The 25,013-nt window shown below is 39.7% G+C and overlaps 1 protein-coding gene across 2 annotated transcripts in view; it reads left to right on the top strand.

The window, feature by feature from the left end:
• The window catches only part of ENAH (ENAH actin regulator), a 148,877-nt gene that overhangs the window by 66,689 nt on the left and 57,175 nt on the right, over positions 1–25,013 (top strand). For both annotated transcript variants that reach the window (XM_054979705.1, XM_054979714.1), the window contains exons 2-4: positions 4,180–4,345; positions 5,417–5,594; positions 18,245–18,329. In XM_054979705.1, the coding sequence (XP_054835680.1) occupies positions 4,180–4,345; positions 5,417–5,594; positions 18,245–18,329 (429 nt within the window). The remainder of the gene's footprint in view (positions 1–4,179; positions 4,346–5,416; positions 5,595–18,244; positions 18,330–25,013) is intronic.

Here is a 25,013-nt window from a genome sequence, read left to right on the forward strand (position 1 = left end):
ACTTCACCTCAACGAAGATGGTGGCATTGACATCCCCCCTCTCCCGCCGGTTAGCCTCCTCCCAGGCTCATTGCAGTGGTAGCTCTTTCTTGAATGTGGTGTCTCCCAGAGGAGGAAGTAATTGTCTGTGTATGCAGAGACGATGAAATCCTGTTTTATGTGGGGTTTAACACTGCCAGTGTGTTTCTCTAGTTTCACATTTTTCTGCAACCCTTAGGAGGGGGAGGGTCTTCAAGTTTGCAGAAACATTTGCTTTGTACTCAAGTGTCCCATGATTAAGTATTGTGTGGGGGGCGTGGGGGGGGGACACTTTGCTACTAGTATACATGGTAGTGTTCTTGTGTTGTGGTGGAAGTCTGTGTAGTCAAGCGTAGTAAACCAACTAGGTAAGGTATTTTCTAAAGTAGCAGGTTACATCTTTCAGGATAGTAGCATCCTAAATTACCACTGTTACGTCTTCTAGAAAAAATGCAGCACACACGGTGTCTAAATAAGATTATTTCTTTTCCCTTCTTCAGCAACACTTAACAATTTTCTAACTACTTTAAATTGTGCACTTGCAGCTTCATTCTGAAAAACACATGCAAGAATGTTTAAACACCAGACAGTGTTCTACTTCTGTGACACACTTCTAAGAGAACAAGTGGGGAACTCGCAAGAACTTGTGTCGGGGGGAGGGGGCAAACTCATTTTCCCCTCCCCACCATGTCCTCTTTACATTCCCTTCCCACCATAGCCTCTCCTCCTTTTCTTGCTTCTTTCTTTCCTTCCCAATTTTTTCTGCCCCCCTGTCTTTACCTCCTCCCCGGCAGCCTCTTCCCTATGGCCTAGTTGCTTGATGACGGCTGAGCTGGGCCCAGTTGTATAGTGGGGAACCTGCAAGGACCTGTGTGTGGGGGCGTACTTCGCTTTCCCCTGTATCCTCTTCCCCAAACTATTTCCTCTTTTATTCCTTCTTTCAAAGCTACTAAACAACTTCGCTTTTATCTGCCCGACTCCTTCAGCTATATTTCATAATTTTCTTCATTTATATACTTCTTTTCTCCACAATGGGGACCCAAACAGCTTACACCATTCTTCTTGCCTCCATATTATCTTCACAACAACCCTGAGAGGTAGGTTAGGCTGAAAGTATGTGACTGGATCAAATTCACTCAGTGAGCTTCCACAGCAGAGTCGAACCTGGGTCTCCCAGATCCTGTTCTGAAATTCTGCCCACTGGCTTTTGTGAGGTGGCTGATTTTAAACGGTCGCAAGCTGCCAGGCCTGGGCGAGTCATACAAGTTATATAGTAGCAAATTGCCCAGTGGTTGCTTCTTGACCAGGTCTCAGTGAGTCCTTCCTGAAAGGCCAAAACAGCTCTGGAAAGGGCCTTGCCTCTCCCACTACCTTTTAGTGACAGAAACCAAGGTCCAAATACTGTTTTGGTTGCCTAACACTGTCTACTGAGGGCATCTGTTTAAAGCTACAGGCTTTCCTTTTATAAGGCTGGGTTTTTAAAAAAACTTCCCAATTTTTTTCCTGCAAACCTGAAGAATTTTTCAGGTGTGAGAAGATCTGTCTTGTCTGTTCATAGCTCCAGTGTCTGGATTTAAGTATCCACATATCAGGGCCACTTGGCTGTTAGTATGTAAGATACTTTATGTTCAAATTTTCATGTATACAACACTAGCATTTACTTGCTTTTAGAATGCTCATGTTTGTTTGTATTGCACTATAGCTCTTAAAAATAGCACAGCAGGAGATTTTACTTTTATTCAACTATTATGATTGTTCTAATTCAGATAATACATTTTAGGGTTAGAAAAGAGGTGGTTGTGGCTAAATCAAGCATGTACAAATGGCTGGCATCTTACCATCCTTTATGGATGGTATCAAATGACTGACCTAACTCTTTTTTTGCTTAAATAAAGACATTGTACACTGGACATTTCTGTTGATCTAGAAGTAGGATTGTTAAATCTATAAAAAGAGCTAACCAAGTAACAGCTGGGAAACTATGCGTCAAACACCACAAGCTAGTTTGTCTCACTCAGTGACAGATGTCCTTGCCTTTTTCTTTGAGGCTGAATGATGTTGAAATTATTTGTAATTTTGCATTCTTAATATCAGATTTAATGTAGTATTTCTTGGTTATGTTTTGTTAAAGTTGTACTAGATATTTTTTTAGTTGATGGAAGAAGGGTGGATCTTGAATGGGTAAATCTTTCAAAAGTACAGTCATTGTATAATAATTTTTACCAGGTTAAGTATGGTGTGCACAAAATTGAAACGATTGATGAAGATAATTGTATAGGGAGATTTAAAGACTTGTTAAGAATGACAAATAGCATCAGTAAATATCCTTTTTGTAGTGAACTGAGATAGTAGGTGTGTAATGTCTGCAGCAGACTTCATACAGTCAAAATGAAGGAACAATTGTGTTAATAAATATGTGCATGTGCCAAGGGAATATAAGTGTTCAGTAGTAAATACAATGGGGCTGCATCCAGAAGAAAAGGTTGCAGAATGAGGTGGTGGAGTGGATCTCCCACTCCCTTACCTTTCCTCAAACAACAAGGTCAGGAGAGCCTTGTAAACAAGATGAAGCACAATATGGGATGCTGCAGTGACAAAGGAGAAACCAAGTATTCCCTCCTCGTCCTGCTGGCAGCTTGCATTCTTTTGGAAGTCCTTAGTAGTACTTGGTATACTGCTACTGGACTTGAACCTTGCTCATCTACTGCAGACTAACATGGCTACCAACCTGAAACGATCTTAATGAAATCTAAACTTAATACAAGCAAGTAAAATCTATAGTTATCTGCAAAAACTATTTCATATCAATGCATTACACGAAATTATTTCTTGTATACCACTTCGTGTACTAAACCAATTAGAAAGTTTTTATAAATGTCCTAAATGAATAAATGCTATTTTTCTATGTAAAACAGTAAATCCAGGATATAATGAAAATATATTTGACTCTATTTATTTGTTACTTATAGTCTGCCTTCCTCACTGAGACTCAATGCAGATTACATAGTGTAAGTCAATATGATCAACAGCTGGTACATTCAGCAAACAATACAATGGAAATTTGAAAACAAACATAGATTCCAATACAGATATGAAGCATTGCAGAAACAAAACATAATCATTTGACATGAACAAATTATTATTATGGATTTTGTTTTCCTGTTTCTTAAAGATTCTTAGAATTAGCCTCTAGTTCTTCACAAATAACTTTTGAGGCCATTTTCAGATTAACTTTCCTTCCATGTGTACAGGCAGCTAAACAGAAGTCAGTTAATTTCACATTGGGCTTCCTTCTCCTCGTCCCCTCTAGCCTTGAAGCAGATATAACTGAGCATTGCAAAAGGCATTCTTGTATTACTAGAAGTTTTGTATTCTGCTGTTAAGTATATAAAAGACTTGTGTGCAAACCAATATGTCTGATTGCATGAGGAACTGCCTCCCGGCTGTGCTGCCGCATCATCCCAGGCCTCAGATTGGAAGGGCACGAGGATGGGTTCCAGCAAGTTGGCCCTCTCTTTGCTTGCTTCCTAGGAGCCCTGGCCTTTCAGGTCTCTGGCCTGGCACTCCTCCTTCCTCTGTAGCCTGGTTCTGAAGGCCTCCCTTCACAAACCTTTCCAGCCTCTCCCCCGGGCTCCACCCCTAAGGCCTATGCTACTATCTGGGCTGGAGGCTGCAGCACCACCTGACCCACCCCTATAGGCCCTTTGCAGTGCTTATACCAGCCATTGGCTGGGCATCCTGGAGCATTCCTGGCCTGAGGCCACTGCCTGTGACCGGCCTCACCTAACTGAGTACTTCCCTGCACTGTCTGAAGCTCCCCAGGAGGTCCTCAGCTGTTGCTGGGTCAGATCAAAGCCTAGCAATGCAGGAATTGTTTGGCTGCCAGCAATGGCATGGCTTCTCCTGCAGTTGAGGAAAGCCGCTGGCTGGCCTATTGCTGCCAGCTATCTTTCCTGACATCTCAAAGCTCTCCAACCCTCCTGACATCACCTGCACTGCTCAACCTCAGTGCGAATACGAAATTGAAAACTTTTTTTCTTTGTGACAAATCATTATTTAAACAATCTACTCTGACTAGCCTTCCTATTGCAATTTTTGTAAAACATATTTTAATATCATGGTTCCATTCCAACCATTTGTATTTTCTTTTTGTTTTATCAGTGAGCAGAGCATCTGCCAAGCACGAGCTGCTGTAATGGTGTATGATGATGCCAATAAGAAGTGGGTGCCAGCTGGTGGGTCCACTGGATTTAGCAGAGTTCATATATATCATCATACAGGCAACAATACGTTTAGGGTAGTTGGCAGAAAGATTCAAGATCATCAGGTGAGTTCTCACAACCAACATAAATTAAAAAGATAATTCCAGTGCCTTTTGACTTTTAAAAGAGGAAACATGAGATTAACATTTCATACCATAAAGTCAACAACTAATTATTTAGGAAGCAACTGTGTACCAGCCACAATATACAGCAAGCAGAAAAGAACCCTGATGCAAGTGTGAGCATTGGGGACAGAAGAAGGGAAACAAGAATAAAATTGAGCGTGTTTTCAATTGTAAAACAATGCTGTACCTCATGGTGTCAACTGAAGTTAGGACAATAAGCCATGGCTACATCAGCTGCGATGATTTTTCTGCCCTTTTTAAACAGCTTTCTTAATAACCCCAAAATATAAGAGTAGTATCTGAATATAACACACATCTATCATAATGCCACCTTTCCCAATGGGTTTTACAAAGAAGGAAAGGTATAAGCTGAATATAGCTCTCTTTCCTGCATTACAAAGATTTTGTAGAATTAAAAGCAATGTAACATGTAGTTCCCTTACATTGTTTAAATTTAACAAGAAACCCAAAGGCATTGAAAACTGTTGACACACTAATTTTAACACACCCAGTGCACTGTGTATGATATGCCATAGATATAATTGTCCCATCGTTTATTTCAACAGAATTTAACTATTTACAGAGGTTACGTGGGCTCCTCACATCCAGTGTTGCTCTCGAGCATTACTTGTTAGTTCTGTATCAGATTGGTGATCACAATATCTCTTCCCCTGTATGAGAGGAAAATGTATAAAATTTTAGATTTGACTGTGCAGGTCAATTCAAAGTCAATCAGGTGAATTCACAATTTTATTTGGATTGTTGTATATGTATGTATGCCCTGCCCCCAAATCAGTAAAACATATGTCTGCTCTCTAACACAATTCCTAGGCATTATCATATTACAAAGGAATACATCTTTAGAAATGGGAAGTTTTACCATGGAAAATGTTCCATCCCACATCTGTGCTGTATGAACAGGACAAAGAGTGTGTTGTTTAAGATATACTGAAGGACATTAGTAATAGAGCAGACATTTGATTAATAACAGTACTTTCATTATTTGTTTAGGTGGTAATAAATTGTGCCATTCCAAAAGGATTGAAGTATAATCAAGCAACACAGACTTTTCATCAGTGGCGGGATGCTAGACAAGTATATGGTCTCAACTTCGGCAGCAAAGAAGATGCCAATGTTTTTGCAAGTGCCATGATGCATGCCTTAGAAGTGTTAAATTCACAGGAATCTGGTAAGACAGCTGCAAACTCTAATTCTAAATGGTTTATAGTTTGCTGTAATTTTCGTTTGTTGAGATTTAGTTTTAGCAGTAATAAGTCTGTATTAACACGTACGCTGCTTGACTTTATGATAGGAGTATATTGGTTCAGAAGTATATCACTTACGAGAATGGTAGAAACATGCGTTGAAAACGAGATTGTTCTGCTTTGATGCCTTATATGGTGAAGAGTTAATGCAGTCAATCCATTACATAGAGCACAGTTAGCTTTATGCATAAAGTATAGAATGAATAATTGATTATATTTGAGAACAGGCTGCTACAAGGAACTCAAACAGCATTTGAAGAATTTGTTGCTGTTTAGCTACCAGGAGGAATGAAATATAAATCTTCTCAAAAATAATCAAGAGTGTATAGGTTAAATTGTGATGCGGATTGACAAACTCTTTAAAGAGTTTTAAAGAATTTTAAAGAGAATAATGGTAGTTTACCAGTGTCCTGTAAACTGTTATTCCCAGAGTAGTTGGATGTGGTGCTGCATGGGTTGTCAGAGGCAGAACAATATCTCCATTTTAGCTAGTAAGTTTGTTTGCTTTGTTTTGTTGCTGTTGTTCACTGTTGAAATGCTTAAAAAGAGAATACATGTCAAAGATGTGGTGGTGCCTATGGTATAAAGTTATTTGCTTAAAATTACCTCCATTTTTTGTGTATTTCATTCTGCTTCTGCTTTTCTGTAATATGTATTGTAACATAAGCTTCTGTGGGCTAGCCTATGGAAGCTTAAGTCACAACTAATGCGTAAGTTAATGTTACTTTAAAAGCTGTATTGAGAGGAAGGTAAATTAAATTACAGCTCTATCTAGTTTGATAAAAGGACATGTTGAATTCTAGAGGAAATGTAATCTGTAACTGTTCTTGAGTGAATGTATTTAATTGAATGCTGTAGTAATTTTCTGTGCTGCATTCGAAACATTACATCATCTTTATTTTTCATAATGCTCTACTGCTTAGGTTTTTACACTAATATGACTAATCTGTGTTCATTTATTTAGGAGTGAGCCCCATTGAACATAGTGTGTCTTATCTCTGAGTAAACATGGATTAAATTGGACTGTAAGGTTATTCAAATTCTTGATAAACCTGATACTGTGCTATATATATACAGTAATACTGAGTGGCTTCTTTAAAAACGTGCCATGAATAACAGATGAATGCAGAATAGGACAGGGTGTATTAATGAAAAAAATCTAATAAAATGCTAAATGATTGCAATATTTAAATGAATGTTTAAAAGCAGTTGATGCACCATGCTCGGAACCAGTTCAGATATAAGCTTCCTGGAAGCTTAATCGTAATAAAAAGGCTGGAATTGCACACTTTGGTGTGTTAGAGTGTTGTACTAGCACCTGGAAGACTCAGATTCAAATCCTGACTGAGCCATAATGCTCACTGTGTCACCCTGGGCCAGTTGTGCACACTCGAAGCCTAACCTACCTCACAGTGTGAATCCCCAGAGAAAAGCAGGGTATAAATAAATATGTTCAGTCCAAACCATTGGTCTGTCAAGGTCAGGGTTTTCCACTCTGAGTGGCAGCAGCGCTCTCCACTCAGACTTGGGGTTTTTTAGCTGAAGATGCCAGGAATTGAACCTAGGATTTCTTCATGCAAAGCAGATGTTCCACTGAGCCACAGCCCCTCATTCCCTTTCCTTTTTATGTACCAGTTTTTCCCCTGACTGATCACATTACTATAGATGCTGAAAAGGTAAGAAAGACCATTGTCTGCAAATGTACTATTGGCGTATAGTATACAAAGATAAATGGATCACAACTTGATAAAATTATTGGAATGCTCGCAATCATACTATATAAAACTTATGATACTTGATTTAATGTAATCAAAGGCCTTTTCCCTGAATGTGATTTTGGTACTGCTCTTCAGAAAGTATCAGAGTCACACTGTGACTTTTCAGTTGAGATATTTCCATTGTATTCTGGAATGATATAAGAATATACTTCGGGGTCTTCTCATTTGGTCTACAGGGTATGATAACAACAACAACAATAACTGCACTTATATACCGCTCTTCTAGATAGATTAGTACCTCACCTAGAGCAGTGAATAAGTTAGTGTTATTATTATCCCCAAAATACAGCTGGGGATGAGAAGATTGGCTTACCCAAGGCCACCTACTGAGCTCCTGGCAGTAATGGGATTCGAACCAGTAGAGTGCTGATTTGCAGCCGAACCACTTAACCACTGTGTTACAGCAGCTCATGTTGGTCTACAAGGTGTGCTATTTGGGGAGGGGGAGGGGAATAGGTGCTCCCCAAAATGCTCTGCAGGATTTTCCTGCATGTCTTTGGAGGGAGGCTTATTTGTAGGGATTCACTCTGGCCTTTCTTCCTTACTGTCTTTGGGTGCCCACCATTTCTTCAATTTAGGGAACCTACTAATAGTCCAATACAAAATGAACTAATTGATACATCTACAAGAAGACTAGGAAGAAAATGGATCCTGTAAATCAAAATTACATTAAGTCACACTGACACTGTTAAGTTTGCATTCATTTTTCCAGAATTACCACAAGGCAAATAATGACAAAATGTATTGTCGAAGGCTTTCACGGCCGGAGAACGATGGTTGTTGGGGGTTTTCCGGGCTGTATTGCCGTGGTCTTGGCATTGTAGTTCCTGACGTTTCGCCAGCAGCTGAAGATGCCAGCCACAGCTGCTGGCGAAACGTCAGGAACTACAATGCCAAGACCACGGCAATACAGCCCGGAAAACCCCCAACAACCAATGACAAAATGATTGAACAGATGCTGATTGACTGAGAACAAGTTACCTTGTCCAACGTTTTGTTCTGCAGCAACTGCTGCCTATGTAAACACTTTCTAAATGCTCACTGCTTTTAATATTGAAGCATTTCTGAAATGCATAAAATAGCCAAACATCCATTAATACTTGGCATAGTACATACCATATAAGAAAACACAGTTGATAAGAATTGGAAAAAAAGTGATGTACCTAAAAGTTGTTAATGTATGCTAGGATTCAGTTGAGTAGCTTCAAGAGTAGATACCAGCAAAGAGAAAATGGTAAGCAAAAATTGAAATGCAAGAGAAGCCCATGGTTAATTAATGTATTATTTAATTAATATCAATTAATTAATACATTAATTAATATTAATTAATTAATGCATTAATTAATATTAATGAGAAGCTTTTAGAATGGTTTCTAAAAGGTTCCTAAACTGTACCACCTTCCTCCTTGCCGATCATTTTAATGATTAATAAAGAGTCCAGTAGTACCTTTAAGACTAATCAGCTTTATTGTAGCGTAAGCTTTCGAGAACCAAGTTCTCTTTGTCAGATGAGTTAGTCTTAAAGCTGCTACTGGACTCTTTACTATTTTGCAACTACAGACTAACACGACTAACTCCTCTGGATCTATGACCATTTTAATGAAATCACCCTTTAGGTGGTGAAATGTTGTGCTTCAGCATTCAAAATAAGGAAGCAGCTGGTATAATATTTTAGTAACTTTATTGCTTTTAATGATGCCATGAAATCATTGCAGCTTCCATTTACTCCTTTTACGCATTCTTAGCTTATGTTCAGATTGATGACCACGCAAATAAACAGGGAGACGTACTTTTTCAGTACTCAGTGGTAGCTTGCTTTAGCAGTTCAAGAGAATGAGTCATCGATTGCTAGTTTCTGTATGGTTAACTCCGCTGTGTTCTATGAACACTAGTCTGAACAGTTGAATCCTCTTAGTCAGAATTAGTAAGAAAGGTTTTTCTGCCTACCAGTAAGGGCTTCACAAATATGTAGCTCATAAACTTGAATCACTTATTACCTGTAAGGGAGGGAAGCTGAGAAAGAAATGACAACCCCCCACCACCACCTGAGGCAAGTTGGCAGTGACATTTCCAGTATTCTAGGAGGATTGTAGAGCAATAGAATGTATACAGAAAGTGGACATAGCCTTGTAGAGAAACTGAGCAAAGCAAAGGTGTCCTTGATTAAAATTTGGTGAAGCAGTTATGGGTAAGCTAAACATGGGCTGTGAACCTAACACGGTCTGTACCCAGTGCAAGATGGACTGGTGTTTGTGTTCCTTGAAAATATGCACTGAAATAAATTGTTACCTAATGAAAGCAGACTTACTACTAAGGTTCCAAGGGCACCTTTGTGTTTACTTTTTAAATAATGTTTGTATATTTTTGTTTGAGTGAGAAGCATTTCAGATATGAAATTCAACAATATTTGTATAAATCCATAGTGCATTAGTCTTTAATGAAGGGAAAACCTTTATACAAATAATTTATTTCTTAATCAAGACTTTGCCTTTGGGGGGGCATGGCATCGGAGTCAGAGAAGATGGATGCTAACTAAGAGAACTCCGTCTACCCGACTCCTTAAACTTAGCCAAAGCAAGAAAAACATCAAACCAAGACAAGCTTAGAATGGGAAAGTCAGACCTGGACAAAAAGAACACAACTAAAACAGCAAAAAACCTGCAAGAATACTTCTCGCCGCAAAACAATAGCAGGCTGCAGGATAACCCCACGGCTCAACCCTGCAAGATGGCAGATGCCCAGAGGAACACTGAAGTGACGCAGTACTTTTCAGCAGACCAAGTGGACTTAAAACTTTCAAAAATGGAACAAAGCATCTTAAAACAAATCACTGCAATAATGAAGCCTATGGCTGACCAGCTAATGGAAATCCACTCTGATCTTCAAAAGGTGAACCTAAAAATGGATGCAGTGATCGGGAAAAAAAACAATGCACTGCAAGCCAAAATGCAAGAACTACAATCTGTCCAAGAAAGCATACAAGGCAGATTACTAAGGCTGGAACTTAACTCACGTCAGCGCAATATTAAAATTAGAGGCATGGATGAATCAGTTACCCAAAATGTAGACCTTATAAGCCTCTTAGCCTCATGGCTTGCAAACCACCTGGAATTGGAAGAAGGCATCATGCCCACAATCACCAAAGCATATCGCATCGGTGTAAAAAGACAAAGGACAAAAGACTTCCCGAGGGACATTATAGCTGAATTCCCAGACCAACGCACTAGAAAGAAAATCTTGGATGAAGCCAGGAAAAGAGGAGCAATTCCTTACAAAGAGAAATCCATCTCTATATACACGGACCTCCCTAGTAAAGTGTTGGAAAAAAGAAAATCCCTCAAAGCAACAACTGAAATACTGAGACAAAAAAATATCCTATACAAGTGTATTAATCTTACCAAACTTTCAGTCCACTTTCAAGGAAAACAGCTCATAGCAACAGATGAAAACTAAGGACTGCAATTATTACAAAGCTTAAATCTAGTCGTCAATGGACATAGAAAGAGCATCTCAAAAAAGAAAACTGCCGCAATCATCATGCCCATCATCAGTAAAAGGAAGTGAAATTCCTGTAAGAAATGCTTAAGAAATGCATGAACCTCAATTATGTACCTAGCTAGTTTAATGTAGTAGGCACAATAAGGTAAATACTGCTTAGAGGTTTGGGGGAAGGGTAGATGTGACCCTCTTAGGGTTGCTCGCTATACATTTTATTTACAGCCACAAGATATTGGCAATAGCCAATAACTGTTGAGTGTTTACACACAGCAGTTTCTGTGAGCAGTTTTAAATTTCTTTTGATTAATTCTCTTAATTTAAATATAAAAAGGTGAGCAGAAGAACTGGGAGGGAGGTGGGTTATTTTACACTTCCCCGTCACACATAATAGTTCATTTCAAGGTAAAACAAAAATTAAAGGGGAAAGGGTAGCAAAGAGAAGGAAGGCTTTGAAGCAGGGGGAAGGGGAGAGGGAGGGGCAAGAGTTAAAACACACAAAACAATCCAATAGAAATACAGTAGTAGTAATAGCAGGAAAGAAAAATAAACAGCACTGGGACTGATAAGAAAATGTATTAAGTTTGAAGTTTGTTAGATTAACAGTTTAAAATTCTCTCAATTGTTCTAGAATTTAGTTAAGATTGTTGGTAAAGTTGTTGATCTTATAGGTAAACAGTTGAACAGTTCATAATTTTCCCAGTTGGTGTTATACTTAGATGAGTTTAAATTGTTATAACCAAACATTAGAAGCAATTGCTTAATACTTAACAAAGGATTCACATATATTATTAAGAATATTGTTATAGTATATTGTTATAGGAACTTTTCTCTCAGACCCAAATTTTGTTAACCTCAGTTGTTATTTTAGTTCTTACTAAACACAAAGTGAGTGCAATTGTTAAGCATTTTTAATCCATAGTACTAACTAACATATTAACCTAAAAGAAAGAAGTATGTACGGATTCGGTTTCGTTTTCTCAGCCATGTCGGACGCTCCTCTCCGCGGGTCCGGGAGGAAGCGCCCGAGCCCCCTGACCGGGCGGCTGATCTGCAAGGATTAGCCCCCAGGACTCCCAGTTAGGGAGGCAGGGTCCGGGACGCTGCGGGAAGAACCCCCCGAAATCTATGCGGGGGGGGAATTGTCCGTTTGTCCCTATGGAGGCCGGCAGAGGTGCGCGGCGCCTTGAGTGCCGCCGGGCAACGAGAAACGGCAAATAAAAGAAACAGGCGGAAGCCTGCAAACAAGCGAATCCCTTCTGTTTTACAAGCGTTTGTGAAGGAGCGGTGGATCTGAAGAAGACTCGCTCTTCCCCTTCGGTAAGTTCCAGAATTTGGCTGGCGCCCCCCCCCTAAAATGGCTGCAAAGAAGCAAAGTCCCGCTCTGGGTAAGTCAATCTCGGCTACCTTGCAGAAGGGAGAGTCGCTCGAAGAATTGGTGCGCAGGGCGGTGGTGGAAGCCATAAAACCCTTTGTTGACATGCTGAACGAAACTGATCAAAGGGTGGGCTTAATTGAAAGCGAAGTGAAAACCATTAAGGAAGCAGCGGGGGGGGCAGAGAAGTCTGCTCTGGAAAGTGCGTCACTTGTGAAGGCTACGAAAAAAGAGCTGAAGTTGGTGGAGAACCAGCTGATCGGGCTACAGGTGGAACGAACGCAGACAATTTTGCGCCTCCAAAACGTGAAAGAGGAGGAAAATGAGGATCTGTGGGATTTGGTCGCGGAACTACTGGCGACACCCGCGAGGACAACTAAAGAAGAGGTCGGAAGCGCCATTTTGGAGGTCCGTCGGGCTTCTTCAAAATATGCAATAAAGCGACAGCTGCCTCGCGAGATCATCATTGACTTTTCATTTTAAAAGATTCGGGACACTATCCTATATAACTCATACAATGCGGATTTGGACTTTATGGGCAATAAAGTCAAGATTTTGAAGGACGTTCCATTTCTAGTCCGGAAAAGACGTTTTAAGTACAAAAAGTTCGTAGCTCTTCTGAGGGACCGCGGAATAAAGTACAAATGGTTACTTCCGGAAGGAGTATGGTTTGGACATAAAGATCAAGCCTATAAGATATTATCAGAAGATCAACTAAGGGATTTTGAGGAGAAAAACCCGGAATTCTAGTGCACCAAGCAGGAAGAAAGGGAGAAGTCTGAGGGGGGGGGGAGACGAGCACCGCGGTTGCGGCTGCTCAGAGAGAATTGCGTCCGGGACCCAGAAGGGGGAGGAAAGTTTAATTAGAATTTGGAATGTGTATTCTGTATGATTAACCACTCCATCATTATCTTATTGAGCTTTTTTTTTTATTATGGCAGTATGAAGGGAAAACATTGAAGTGTAGTGTTGATTGTAGGTTATCCTCCCTTTTTTTTCCTATTCTCCCCGCCCCTTTCCCTTTTCTCCATCTTTTCCCGTCCCTTGTGATAGTCTTGTGTAGTAAAAACAAAAAAAGAAAAAAAAAGAAAGAAGTATGTACATCATAGCATAACAACACACTCACATAGTGACATCATTAAAAAAGACATGAAAAAAAATTACATCTTATAACGTATGGTGTCTGGGAAACCCAATTAAAAGAAAAAGAATTTTAATACAATTGGCCAAGACAAGATCCCAAACAGTACTCTTACAAGAAACTCCTCTTCGACCAAACAAAAACAATGAGTTAAAAGCAAGCACAATTCCATGCTGTAGGGACATTCAAATCAAGGGAAGTTGCAATTTTAATCTTGAAAGATATCCCCTTTCAACACACACACAAAATTGAAAGACCCTAAAGGAAAATATATATTCATAAATGGAACACTGGAAGATCAAAAATGTACAATAGCCTCAATTTATGCCCCTAATAACAACCAATTAAAATTCATAGAGGAAACCTTGAACAAACTAAATCATTTTCAGGAAGGTGAATTACTAATAAGACGTGATCTTAATTATATAGTCAACCATAAACTTGACGGATCAAGATTCGATAAACCAAAAATATAAAAAAATAGCAAAACTGCCCTCAATCCTAAACAACAACCATCTTACTGATATTCGGAGGCACCTACACAACAAAGAGAAAGACACTACATATTTCTCACCAAGACATAACATCTATACTAGAATAGACTGCATATTGTTTTCAGACACTTTATTAAACATAGCATCTTCTTCAGAAATAGCCACTCTCACAATTTCACACCGCTCATGGGTCAACCTCATATTATCTAATGAACAAATAATACAAGAGACAAAGCAATGGTGCCTTCCAAAACACCTAATTTTATCTTACCAAACAGCAAAAGAAATAGAAAAAATACTAGGAACAGCAATATCAGATAACATATTACCCGACATAAGCCCATATATACTTTGGGACACTGTTAAAGTAGTTGCCAGAGGACATATAATAGTATTGTCATCAAAGATAAATAAGCAAAGGAAGACCTAAACCCAAGAACTAATAACTAGTATCAAATCCCTTGAGGACCTTCACAAAAAAAACAGGAAACAAAAAAACCTATCAAAAACTTTTGCAGCAACGTAAACTGCTGGATTCTCTAGAAATAAATAACATTCAAATAAAACCACTGGTTTAAAATTTCCAAAAACCTTTGCCTACTTTCAAATAAAATAAAACAGAAAAGATTAGTGAACAATACGAACTTTATTAAAGACAAAAATAACAACCTCCACTCAAATCCAAACAAAATCATTGAAATATTCAAAGATTTTTATAAGCAATTATACTCTACAAAACACCCAGACCCCACTGTTATCTCAGCATTTCTCCAATCAATCAAAAATTTCAAAAAATTAGAAGACAAACACAGAATCATGCTAGACAAGCCCTGTAACACAGCAAAAAACACTAGACGTCATCAAAAAATTAAAAAATAACAAAACAGTAGGACCAGATGGCTACCCACCAGAGTTCTACAAAAAAATTGCAACCTTACTCTCTAACCCACTAACAGAAACTTGCAACTTGATTTTAGAAAAGGGTCTAATGCCCCCATCATGGAAAATGGCAACAATCATTGTTCTCCCCAAACAAGGCAAAGACCCAACAGATAGAAAATCATACCGCCCCATATCACTACTCAACCAAGATTATAAAATCTTCACTTCAGTACTAGCAAAACGGTTAAATATCTTCATTTCCCAATATATTCATACAGATTAATCGAATTTTATACCAAATCGGGATTTAACTGACAATATTTACAAAACACTGAACATACTATCACACTGCAAATCACACCTCAAAGAAACTGTCTTTCTCTCATTGGATATGGAGAAAGCATTTGATTCCCTAGAATCTAAATATCTTTATATGACCCTATAACACATGGAATTTGGCAAAAAATTCCTCACAGCAATTCACTCAATCTATTTACAACCCCAAGTAAACATTAAAATCAATGGACAGTTTTCAGAAGCAATAACAATCAAAAGAGGTGCTAGACAAGACTGCCCACTCTCACCCATCATGGCGCATAACAGAACAGGGAACCTGTCTGAGAGAGTGACAGAGATTGTTCTTCACTCTAGAAGAGAAAACACTAGAAAATCCTATGCATTCAAATGGGAACGTTTTAATATATGGGCCGAACAAAAAGGATTAGACTCTTTTAACTGTCATTTGTTAGACATATTAGAATTTCTACTATCACTTAAAGATTGAGGTCTTTCCAATTCATCTATTAAGGTATACCTCGCTGCCATCTCAGCCTTCCATCCTAGAATTGATAGAAAAACAATGGTTTCTCATAACATATCTAAATCATTCCTTAAAGGACTACAGAACTTATTCCCATCTGTTAAAGAAATTGTACTACAGTGCTCACTGCAGTTAGTACTAGCCAAATTGATGTGACTACCCTTTGAACTTCTAGCTAGCTGTGATTTGAAGTTTTTCTAAAAATTTCATTTTTAGTAGCTATTACATCCAGCAGACGGATGAGTGATTCTCCTTTTCTTACCAAGGGGAGGTCTTACTGAGACTTGATCTCAAATTTAGTCCCAAAGTTGTGAGCCAATTCCATTTGTCCCATGATATCATACTTCCTGTCTTTTTTCCTACACCGTCTATGAATTCAGAGTAGGCCTTACGTTCACTAGACGTCCACAGAGCTATATTGTTCTAATCTGCACTGTACAGCAGCATTTAGAAAGGACAAACAACTTTGTGTGTTATGCTGGCCTTAGGAAAGGGGAAAGGGCTACAGCACAATTGATAGCAAAATGGCTGACACTAACAATTAAGACTTGTTACACAACAGCCAACTTACTGTGTCCTTTAGAAGTGAAGGCCCATTCCATAAGGTCCCAGGCTTCTTCTGCTGCCATCATGAGTGGTGTCCTTCTATGTGACATCTGCAATGCAGCTACATGGTCTTCATCAGAAACGTAAAAAGGAATAAGGACGGATCACAGCTTTTACTACTATTGTTGTAAATATTGATGGATCATAGACTCCTCTACTACTGCTATAAGTATGATCCTACTGGGCAGTTCCTATGTTGTTTAATACAGCAGTTGTAGAAATACTTCTGCTCTGTTTCAGCATTTCTTCAGCTCTTTGCTGGCTTTCTGCAGGTTTTTAAAATCTTTGCAAATTTACATGTATATATCCATTACATGTTTTATTGACATTTTTTTGATATTGACTGTACTGACTCACATTTTGTAATCCACCTTGAGTCCAATTGAGAAAGGTGGACTATAAATAATGTAAATAAATAAATATAACCTCATTCATCTATATGACCTCACTAAATGTTCCAGCAAGGAACATTGTCATATTGTAAGTTAGAGGATGATACAGTGGCTTATATTAAGATCATCCAGTAAATTCAAGGCTAAGATGAGGTTTGAGTAAATGATCTCTCAACTCACATTACAGTTTGCTCTCTGTCAGGCTTAGATAGACCTAACTATGTCCATGATCAAGTGTAGCAAAACTAAGCGTTATTAAATTCTAGACTTTGTTTGGAGTTTGCATATATAGGGTCAGGCCATTAGGCACTATTCTCACTCTGTATGAGGAAATCACTGCAACTTGCTTATAGAAACAAGATGAAACTAACTAAATAGATTCTGAAGCTAGAAAGAAATAATAAAACTAGAACAAGGAAGAATGAACAAGCTGTGTGATAAAACCACAGTTTGTTTGTAAGTGTTAAAAAGACCATGAAACCTGCTGCACACACTCATGTTTTATAACTGGAAAAGTAAAGTAGACCAAATCAGGTTGCCTGGCAAAGGGGGGAAGTAGGAAACAGCTATTTGTGTGTTTCTTTCCCTTCTCCTCCCTCTTTTTTTCTGAAGACAACAAAGAATTCCCTTCCTAATACAGGAAGTCAGAGATGTACCTTAATGCCCTGGGGGACTTTGGAAAAGCTCTGTTACTCAGGGAAACTTTTATGAAGCTGGAATAGGAAGTTAATTCTCTATTTAAGAGATGAGTCATTGCACTTAACTAGGGAGTAATGTCTACTTCATAGCAATAAATTTGTTCATGCCATCCATTGTATCCCAGCTTAATTTATACCATCTGTTGTATTATCCTAGTCAATTCAGAAAGTAAAAAAATTCAGTCTCCCTGCCACCCCTCCCAGTTGGTACCCTAACCAACCAGACGGTTTAGTAGAGTATAAAAAGCTTAAAGTATAGTAAATTTAATAGATCAAATATTTATTACTACATTACAAGCCAGCTGCAAAATATTGCATACTACAAAACCAAATGTAATTTATATTTAATATGGTCATCCAGGAAATTAATTTTTTGTATGTTGTATTAGAGTGAGAAAAGTGGGGTGAAAGTGTCTAAGTGAATAAACATGTAGTTCAGATGGAGATGAAAAGTTGACAAGTAAACTTTAAATGAAACCTCAGTATTAGATTTCTATCTTGTTATTTTCAATCATGGGTATATTTCATCCTGTTGCTTATTTCAGGCCTCTATTAGGTGGATTCTTGAATCTGAGTTTTGTTCCCCCAAATTCGACACTTTAAAGTAATGGTTTGGCAGTGCATAGAGTTCATGTTCAGTTTTAATGAGCTGAGCTGCTACTGAGAACTTGTGTATTCCTTTTGAGTTCTTCATTCATTTGGAAGTAAATTTGTTTAGAAAAACAGCAAAGCATATTGATCATGGTGATCTTTTATCTTCTGTGCAGTTGTGTGGATGCTTTGCTTTACTGAAGATAGAGCAAATGGCAAAAAGTTGACAAGTTGCTTCTGAATTTATTTTAACCTTTATATACAAACCTGAAAGATGAGGTCTAATTTCTGTCTTTTTCTAGGTCCGACACCGCCTCGACAAAGCGCACAACTTCCCCCACAAGTGCAAAATGGTCCATCACAAGAAGATTTGGAAATTCAGAGAAGGTAAGTATACTTATATGAAACACAAATACTTAATTTTCATGGAATAGAAGGATTTTGTGTATGTGCATGTGTTTGTATGCATGTATGAGAAAGCCATACATTCCCTATTTAGACATATATGGTATCTTTGGTGTAAATTTTCACCATTGTGATTTCATACTGAAATAAGGGAGTCTCCACTGCCGACATTTAATGTTTTTGGTAAGATTATAAAGGTTAGTCTTGTTATTATGCTGTTTTAGTTTATTACCTGTGGCTACAGTGCCAAAAAACAAAATAATTAGTTACGTGGGGCTCAGATTTGCGGTATTCCAGCTTGTGTTGTCATTCTCTTCCCCATGCTTCCCTGCCCCACTACACAACAAATGACTTTCAGATCATGCTTCTCAACCCTCCTCCCCCTCTATGCAGTAAAAGTGTTTCAAAACTCAAAATTTAATAAAGAAGTAGAGCAGGAGGAGTTTGATAAAGTGGCAGAAGTAGCTGTATGTGTGTTCACATGTCTTTCCATTTCAAGGAAAAATTCTGCTGGATATGCAGAAAGCAGGATTTTGTAACATGCTATAACTTGAAATAACATTCATCCTGAGTATTCTGTGTTTTTGTGGATACTTGAAACAGTGAGTAGGATAGATATTTCCCATGAAGCAGAAAAGTATTTGATACTTTGAATGAAACAAATGCTGAAGGCTCATCTAATTTAATTTGATCTTTTTTATTCCCTTTTATTTTTCCTCTTCCTATTAGAAATTCAATTTGAAGAGTTTTTCAAATATAGTAGAGGAAATTAAACCAAAGTGCTTCATTCAAGAGGTACAGAGTTGGTGTCAGTTAAACAATCGCTGCTTTTCAGATGGGTGACTTCATAACATTTGCTATTTATTCCCACAGGCATGTGAAAATGTTTTTCTTTATCACACTTTACTTTGAAATAGATTTTCTTAAATCTAGGAATTATTCATAAGTGCATGCAAACTCAGCATTTGGTTAGTGATTGGAAGCTTCTGATGCTTTATTGTCACTTTCACTAGTTCTGGGGAATATTTTAATGCTGTACCAGAAAGCTATGCCATCCTGTGGGCAAAGCCTCCACCATGTGTTGCATCACTCTTATGTTGATCACTTGTGATTGATAATGTGGAGGACTAATCTTGTTTGGTTTTTCTGGCCAGCAGGAATTTATGGATTGCTCTACTTGTTCTCCAAATGCAGAAATACAAGAGTTGGCTCAGAGTAAGGAGAAGATAGCTGTGTGAGGGCTGGAAGTTAGGGCAGGGTGTAACCAAGGATATACTATCAAGGATTGATAGCTGCTAGCTTGTTTAAATATGCATATTAATAGTATGGAAGAATAGATAGCAGCCAAGATCATCTCAACCCCAGTGTTGCTCATTTTGTGCAAAATCAAAAGTTATAGATAAGTGGAGAAAGAATTGGATTCTCATTCTTGTATCTGAGTTCCCTGAAAATATGCTTGATATCATGGACATGACATGAACAGCTTTTTAGAAACAAATGGATAACTTTTTAGATAGCAAATAGATAACTTTGAAAAAGTGAATCAGCTAAATTGTTGCAATTTATCTGTTTCTTAATCTGCATTGGTGGTAGGTAGTAAGTTTATTGGTACTTTACTTACACTAAAATATTTAAAATCTATATATATAAAGACAAGTGTCCTGACTGACTCATCAACGCCCAGCCCAAACCCCTAGAACTAGAAACATGAAATTTGGGGACAACATTCCTATATGATGTAAACCCACTAAGGAATTTTAAGAAATCTGCCCCCTAAGGGGGTAAAAAGGGGTAAAATGTGTTTTCCCAAAGGGATACAGCTTCCCTGTATGGCTGGCAGGCTACTGCCTGCTTGCGCCCTTACCCGCTGCCAGCTTGGCCACTCTTGCCTGATTGAGCCAGCCTTTCAAGATCATTCGCATATGCAGGCTGATTGGGGCTCACAACATTCCACACTTCATTCCCCCCCCCCCATGACAGTTGGAACATAGAGGTCATTTATGTCTGCTGTTACCTGGATTGGTCTCCTTGTAAGTAGAGGGAATTAGTGGCAAGGAAGATGGCTATGCGAGAGGGGTAACTGCGGGATAACTCCACTAATATTTACAGGGTCCCCTCCCCAAGGAAGCAAATGAGGCCCTGGTCTTAAATAGAAGGGTATCTTTATTTAAAGGGGAAAACTCTCTGTCTCTCTCTCTCTCACATGCACACGCACGTATGCACGCACACACACACATTTGTGTGTTCATAAACACACAAGATGCCTAAGAAAAGCAGTGGTGAAGGTGGAATAGCTTTGAGGGGTTTCAGGGCAACAATTACCTATCTGAACAGTAGAGTAGTCCACAGAGGAAGAGCTTCAAATATCCCGCTTTCTCAGCTAGGAGAGAGAGAGTCTTTGGGAAAGTGACCCTAAGGGAGCAGTGCTTGGATCCAGGAAGCATGCACAGTTTGAATAGGGCAAGAGCCCTGGTTCTATAGGGTAAAACATGTCCTGAGGCTGGGGAGCCCCCCTCAGCCATTGGGACAGACTGTAAAGGTCATCTCCGGGGACTGACAAAGGTTTGATTACTTTGATTACTTGCTGCCAAGATGTGTAAAAAGAAATGCAGTCTCTCTCCTGCTGTCTCAGAAAGAGGCAGTTTGCTAATTAATCTTCCCGGGGCTGGGTTGATGAATTTAGATATGAAAATGCATGTTCTCAGAGACAAATTATAAACTTATCAGTGCTGATTGATTGCTCCTCGATCTTAGGGTGGGAATATAATCACGGAAGGAGGGTATCGGAATGTGCTAAGTGAGATGACTCAGTGAGACCCTTTCTTGTCACGGTCTCATGGCCGCAACTGGGGAGGCAATAAAACCAACCACCTCCAGTTCTCTGTCAGGCTATGGATGATAGGCTATGGCAGACAGATTCCTGTACCATTGCAACAAGAAATCCAGGCTCTTGGTTAAATGGCTTTATTCAGAAGTCAAATCATTTCCATAGATATGTCTATAGGGTTACTCAGAAGCAAGATAGGCATCTAAGCAGTAAGAGCAAGATTGACAGGAATAGTAACATGTTGGAAAATCTTTCCCCTTAACACACACGTTTGCTCCTTCCCCCTCCCAACAGTAAATAGGTCTTTTGGCGCAAATTTGCCCTGAGAACGTCTCGCATAGCTGTGCTATCAAGTTGAGTCACTGAGAAAGCAAGACATAGCAGTGCACAGGAGTGACTAGTATACAAGGTCATGGGCATTGGAAGTTTCTACAGTCCATTAGATAAGCACCTGCAGTAAGCCTGTGAAATAAACAGTTATGGCATTGGCAATATGATATCAAGTTACAGCATGAAGCATTTGTTCGGAACAACAGGTTTGCATTAGCCTTGCATTAGCTAAAGACAACAGCATCAGCATTGGCATGGATGGGGCTCAGATATGACATCCTCAGCATTAGCATGAATATCCCATTCATGCCTTGATCTCCTGGGCGGGACTCAGCAGTGCTCTGCGCAGCCGGCTTGGAATTCCCCCTGATGTAAATCAGGCTGCATTAATTCAGGGCCCTGTGATTTTTATATCACAGGCCTATATTAAACATGGCGGAGACCAGGGCCAACTACTTACAGTGCAGCCTGATTGGTCCTCACCCCCCACATTCTAAACAGTATGCAGTTGCTATTGGGAGTCATTGAATGTGTCCTGAGGTAAAATGCACCTCCCAGTCTTCCCCTATAAGTTCACTAGGGTTGCCAACTCACAAAAAAAGACACAAACCAAAAAATGTTACATACTCAAAAGTATTATAACTGGATTTAAAGTAGTTAAATACCGTAGTAAAGCATGGGTATCAAGCTAGTATATACATACACACACACGATTTAAAACAATAAAATAAAATATAAATACATAAAACCATACAAACAGGAAGAAGGGCTAATACAAGTTAGTGTGGGAACACCAAACAAAACAAAATCTTCATCCACTGACAGAAGACAATGACAGAGGGAGACAGATAGATTCCCTGGGGTGGAAATACCAAAGTTTTGGCGCCATGACCAAGAAGGCCCTTTTTTGGGTTGCCATCAGTCTAGACTCAAGTGATGGGCACACCCAAAGCAGGACCTCTGAAGAGGACCAGAATGGTTGTGAAGGTTTATATGGGAGTAGGCAGTCTTTTAGGTATGCTGGCCCCAATCCACGTAGGGCATTAAAGGTTCATACCAGCACCTCGAACTGGGTGAAGCAGATTCAGAGCCAGTGTAGATGTAACAGGACTGGAGCGCTTTGATCCATACAATGTATTCCAGTCAATATTCTGGCCACAGCATTCTGTACTAATTGTAGTTTCTGCACAATCTTCAGTGGCAGCCCCACAAAGAGTGCATTGCAGTAACCTAATCTAGATGTTACCAGGGCAAGCCCCAAGTGGCAAGAATTGCCCTGGAAGAATTGCAGCTGGCTTATCAGCTGGAGCTGGTGAAAGGGACCCATGGACATCCCTGCCACCTGTTTATCCAACAGGAGGCCCAAATCCAGCAGCAACTCCAAGCTATGAACCTGCTCCTTCAGGAGTGCAACGCCATCTACAACAGGAGACACCCCAATTCCTGGACCAAATCTTCCCCCTTTCAGTAGCATTTCCGTTTTGTCAGGGTTAAGTTTCAGCTTGTTAGTCCTCATCCATCCTCACAATGCCTCCAGGCATTCATGGTTTCTGCAGCCTCCCTGGGAACTGCTGGAAACATGAGATAGAGCTGAGTGTCATCCACATACTGGTGAAGTGCAGTAGCTTCATGTAGATGTTAAAAAGCATAGGGGACAAGATGGAATTTTGTAGGACTGCAGAGGCCAAGAGGCAAAGGCTCAGTCACCCAGGCCACACTCTTGAGTACTGAGTAATATCAACTGAACAACTTAAAAAGAAGTAAAAAGCTATCCCAATAAAAACTCATTTATACACATTAGGACCCTAATTCTTTTTAAAAAAACCCAATCTGCCTTGTGTTCGTCTGGTGAATACTCTTACATGTTTTCAGTACCAGATGACAACATTTTTCCTGATTATTTTGCTGCCTTTCATTGTTATTATTTGCACTGCCAGTTAGTTGTTCTGATTCTTAGTGCTCAGATATCTCTTCTATGCTGATTAAAGAATTTTTTTTTACTTGCAGTCATGGTTGACTTGTGAGTTGTCTTGAACTTTTTAATTATGAGAATGGGGTAAAAATGTGTTTAAATAAATGTAGTAGGGGTGGGTGCTTCGGGTTTCCGATTTGGAAAAAATGCCTGATTCGATCCCAATCTGTAAAGATTTGGATTTTCCGAATCGGGACCAGCATGGTCCCGATTCGGAACAGCCAAATCAAAGCTTTCTGAAGTGATTCAGGTCTCTTCGGGAAGCTTTGGGGCCCTTTAAACTTCAGCTGGCCTGTGAGCCAGCTGAAGTTTAAAGGGCATTTGGGGCATGCTGGAGTTTAGAGGGGAAAATGCTCCATGTGCTGTTTGCAAACGGTGCAGGGAGCCTTCTACCCTTTAAGCTCTCCCCTCTCCTTCTAGCCGGCTTGAAAGGGGGAGAGTTTAAAGGGCAGAAGCCTCCCACGCTGATTGTGAATGGCGCGTGGAGCCGTCTACCCTTTAAGCTCGTCCCCTCTCCCTCCAGCCAGCTGGAAAGGGGGAGAGCTTAAAGGGTAGAAGGCGCTCTGTGCCGTTCGCGAATGGCGCATGGAGCCTTCTACCCTTTAAGCTCTTCCTCTGTCCCTCCAGCCGGCTGGAAAGGGGGAGAGCTTAAAGGATAGAAGGCTCTCCGCGCTGTTCACGAATGGCGCGCGGAGCCATCTACCCTTTAAGCTCTTCCCCCCTCCCTCCAGCCGTCAGCAAATGAGGTGGAGGAGGCTCTTCCTGCCCCTCAAATGGCCACTGAAGCAGGAAACCTGAATATTTTCGGAGTGCACACCCCTAAAATGTAGCAATCCAGTGCAGTTTCTCATCCAAAGCCCAAACCTATTTATCTTCAGAAATTAAGCTTACATCAGATACTAGATCCATGATATGGTAACATCAAGACTTGACTACTGTGATGTAGCCTACATAGGTCTCCTCTCAAAGTCAACTCGGAGACTCCAGTTGTTGCAGAATACCACAGCTTGATGATTATTAGGAGCTAAGCAAGACATGGATATCACCCCCATTCTGCAGGCACTCCATTGGCTGCCCATCAGTTACCAGGCTCAAGTCAAGGTTATGGCTATCGCATACAAAGCCCTTCATGGCCTTGTTCCTTCTTATCTATGGGACCACCTCTCTCCCTATGCTTTGCCATAGTAGCTTCACTCATCAAACAGGACCTTCTGTAGCTGCCACCCTACACATGGGCAGAATCAACTGCTGCCCATACATATCCATTCTTTGTTGTGGTCCCCACATATGGAATGGCCTGCCTGAAGAAGTCAGGAAACTTCCCACTCTCCTGGCTTTCTACAAACTGTGCCAAATGGAATTGTTCAGGAGGGCTTTTTTACACAGGTAATAGAGCTGTGCCGTAAGGAAATGGTTCTGAGAGATGCTTTGATAAAGGGATAGAGACCATAGAATATACTACTGTGCACTGTCTGTTACTGTAAGTATGCTCCTACTGAGTCGTTTCCATGTTGTTTAGCATGTCAGGTCAGTTCTA

Source organism: Eublepharis macularius, chromosome 1 (assembly GCF_028583425.1).
Source record: "Eublepharis macularius isolate TG4126 chromosome 1, MPM_Emac_v1.0, whole genome shotgun sequence".
Classification (NCBI taxonomy): Eukaryota; Metazoa; Chordata; class Lepidosauria; order Squamata; family Eublepharidae; genus Eublepharis; species Eublepharis macularius.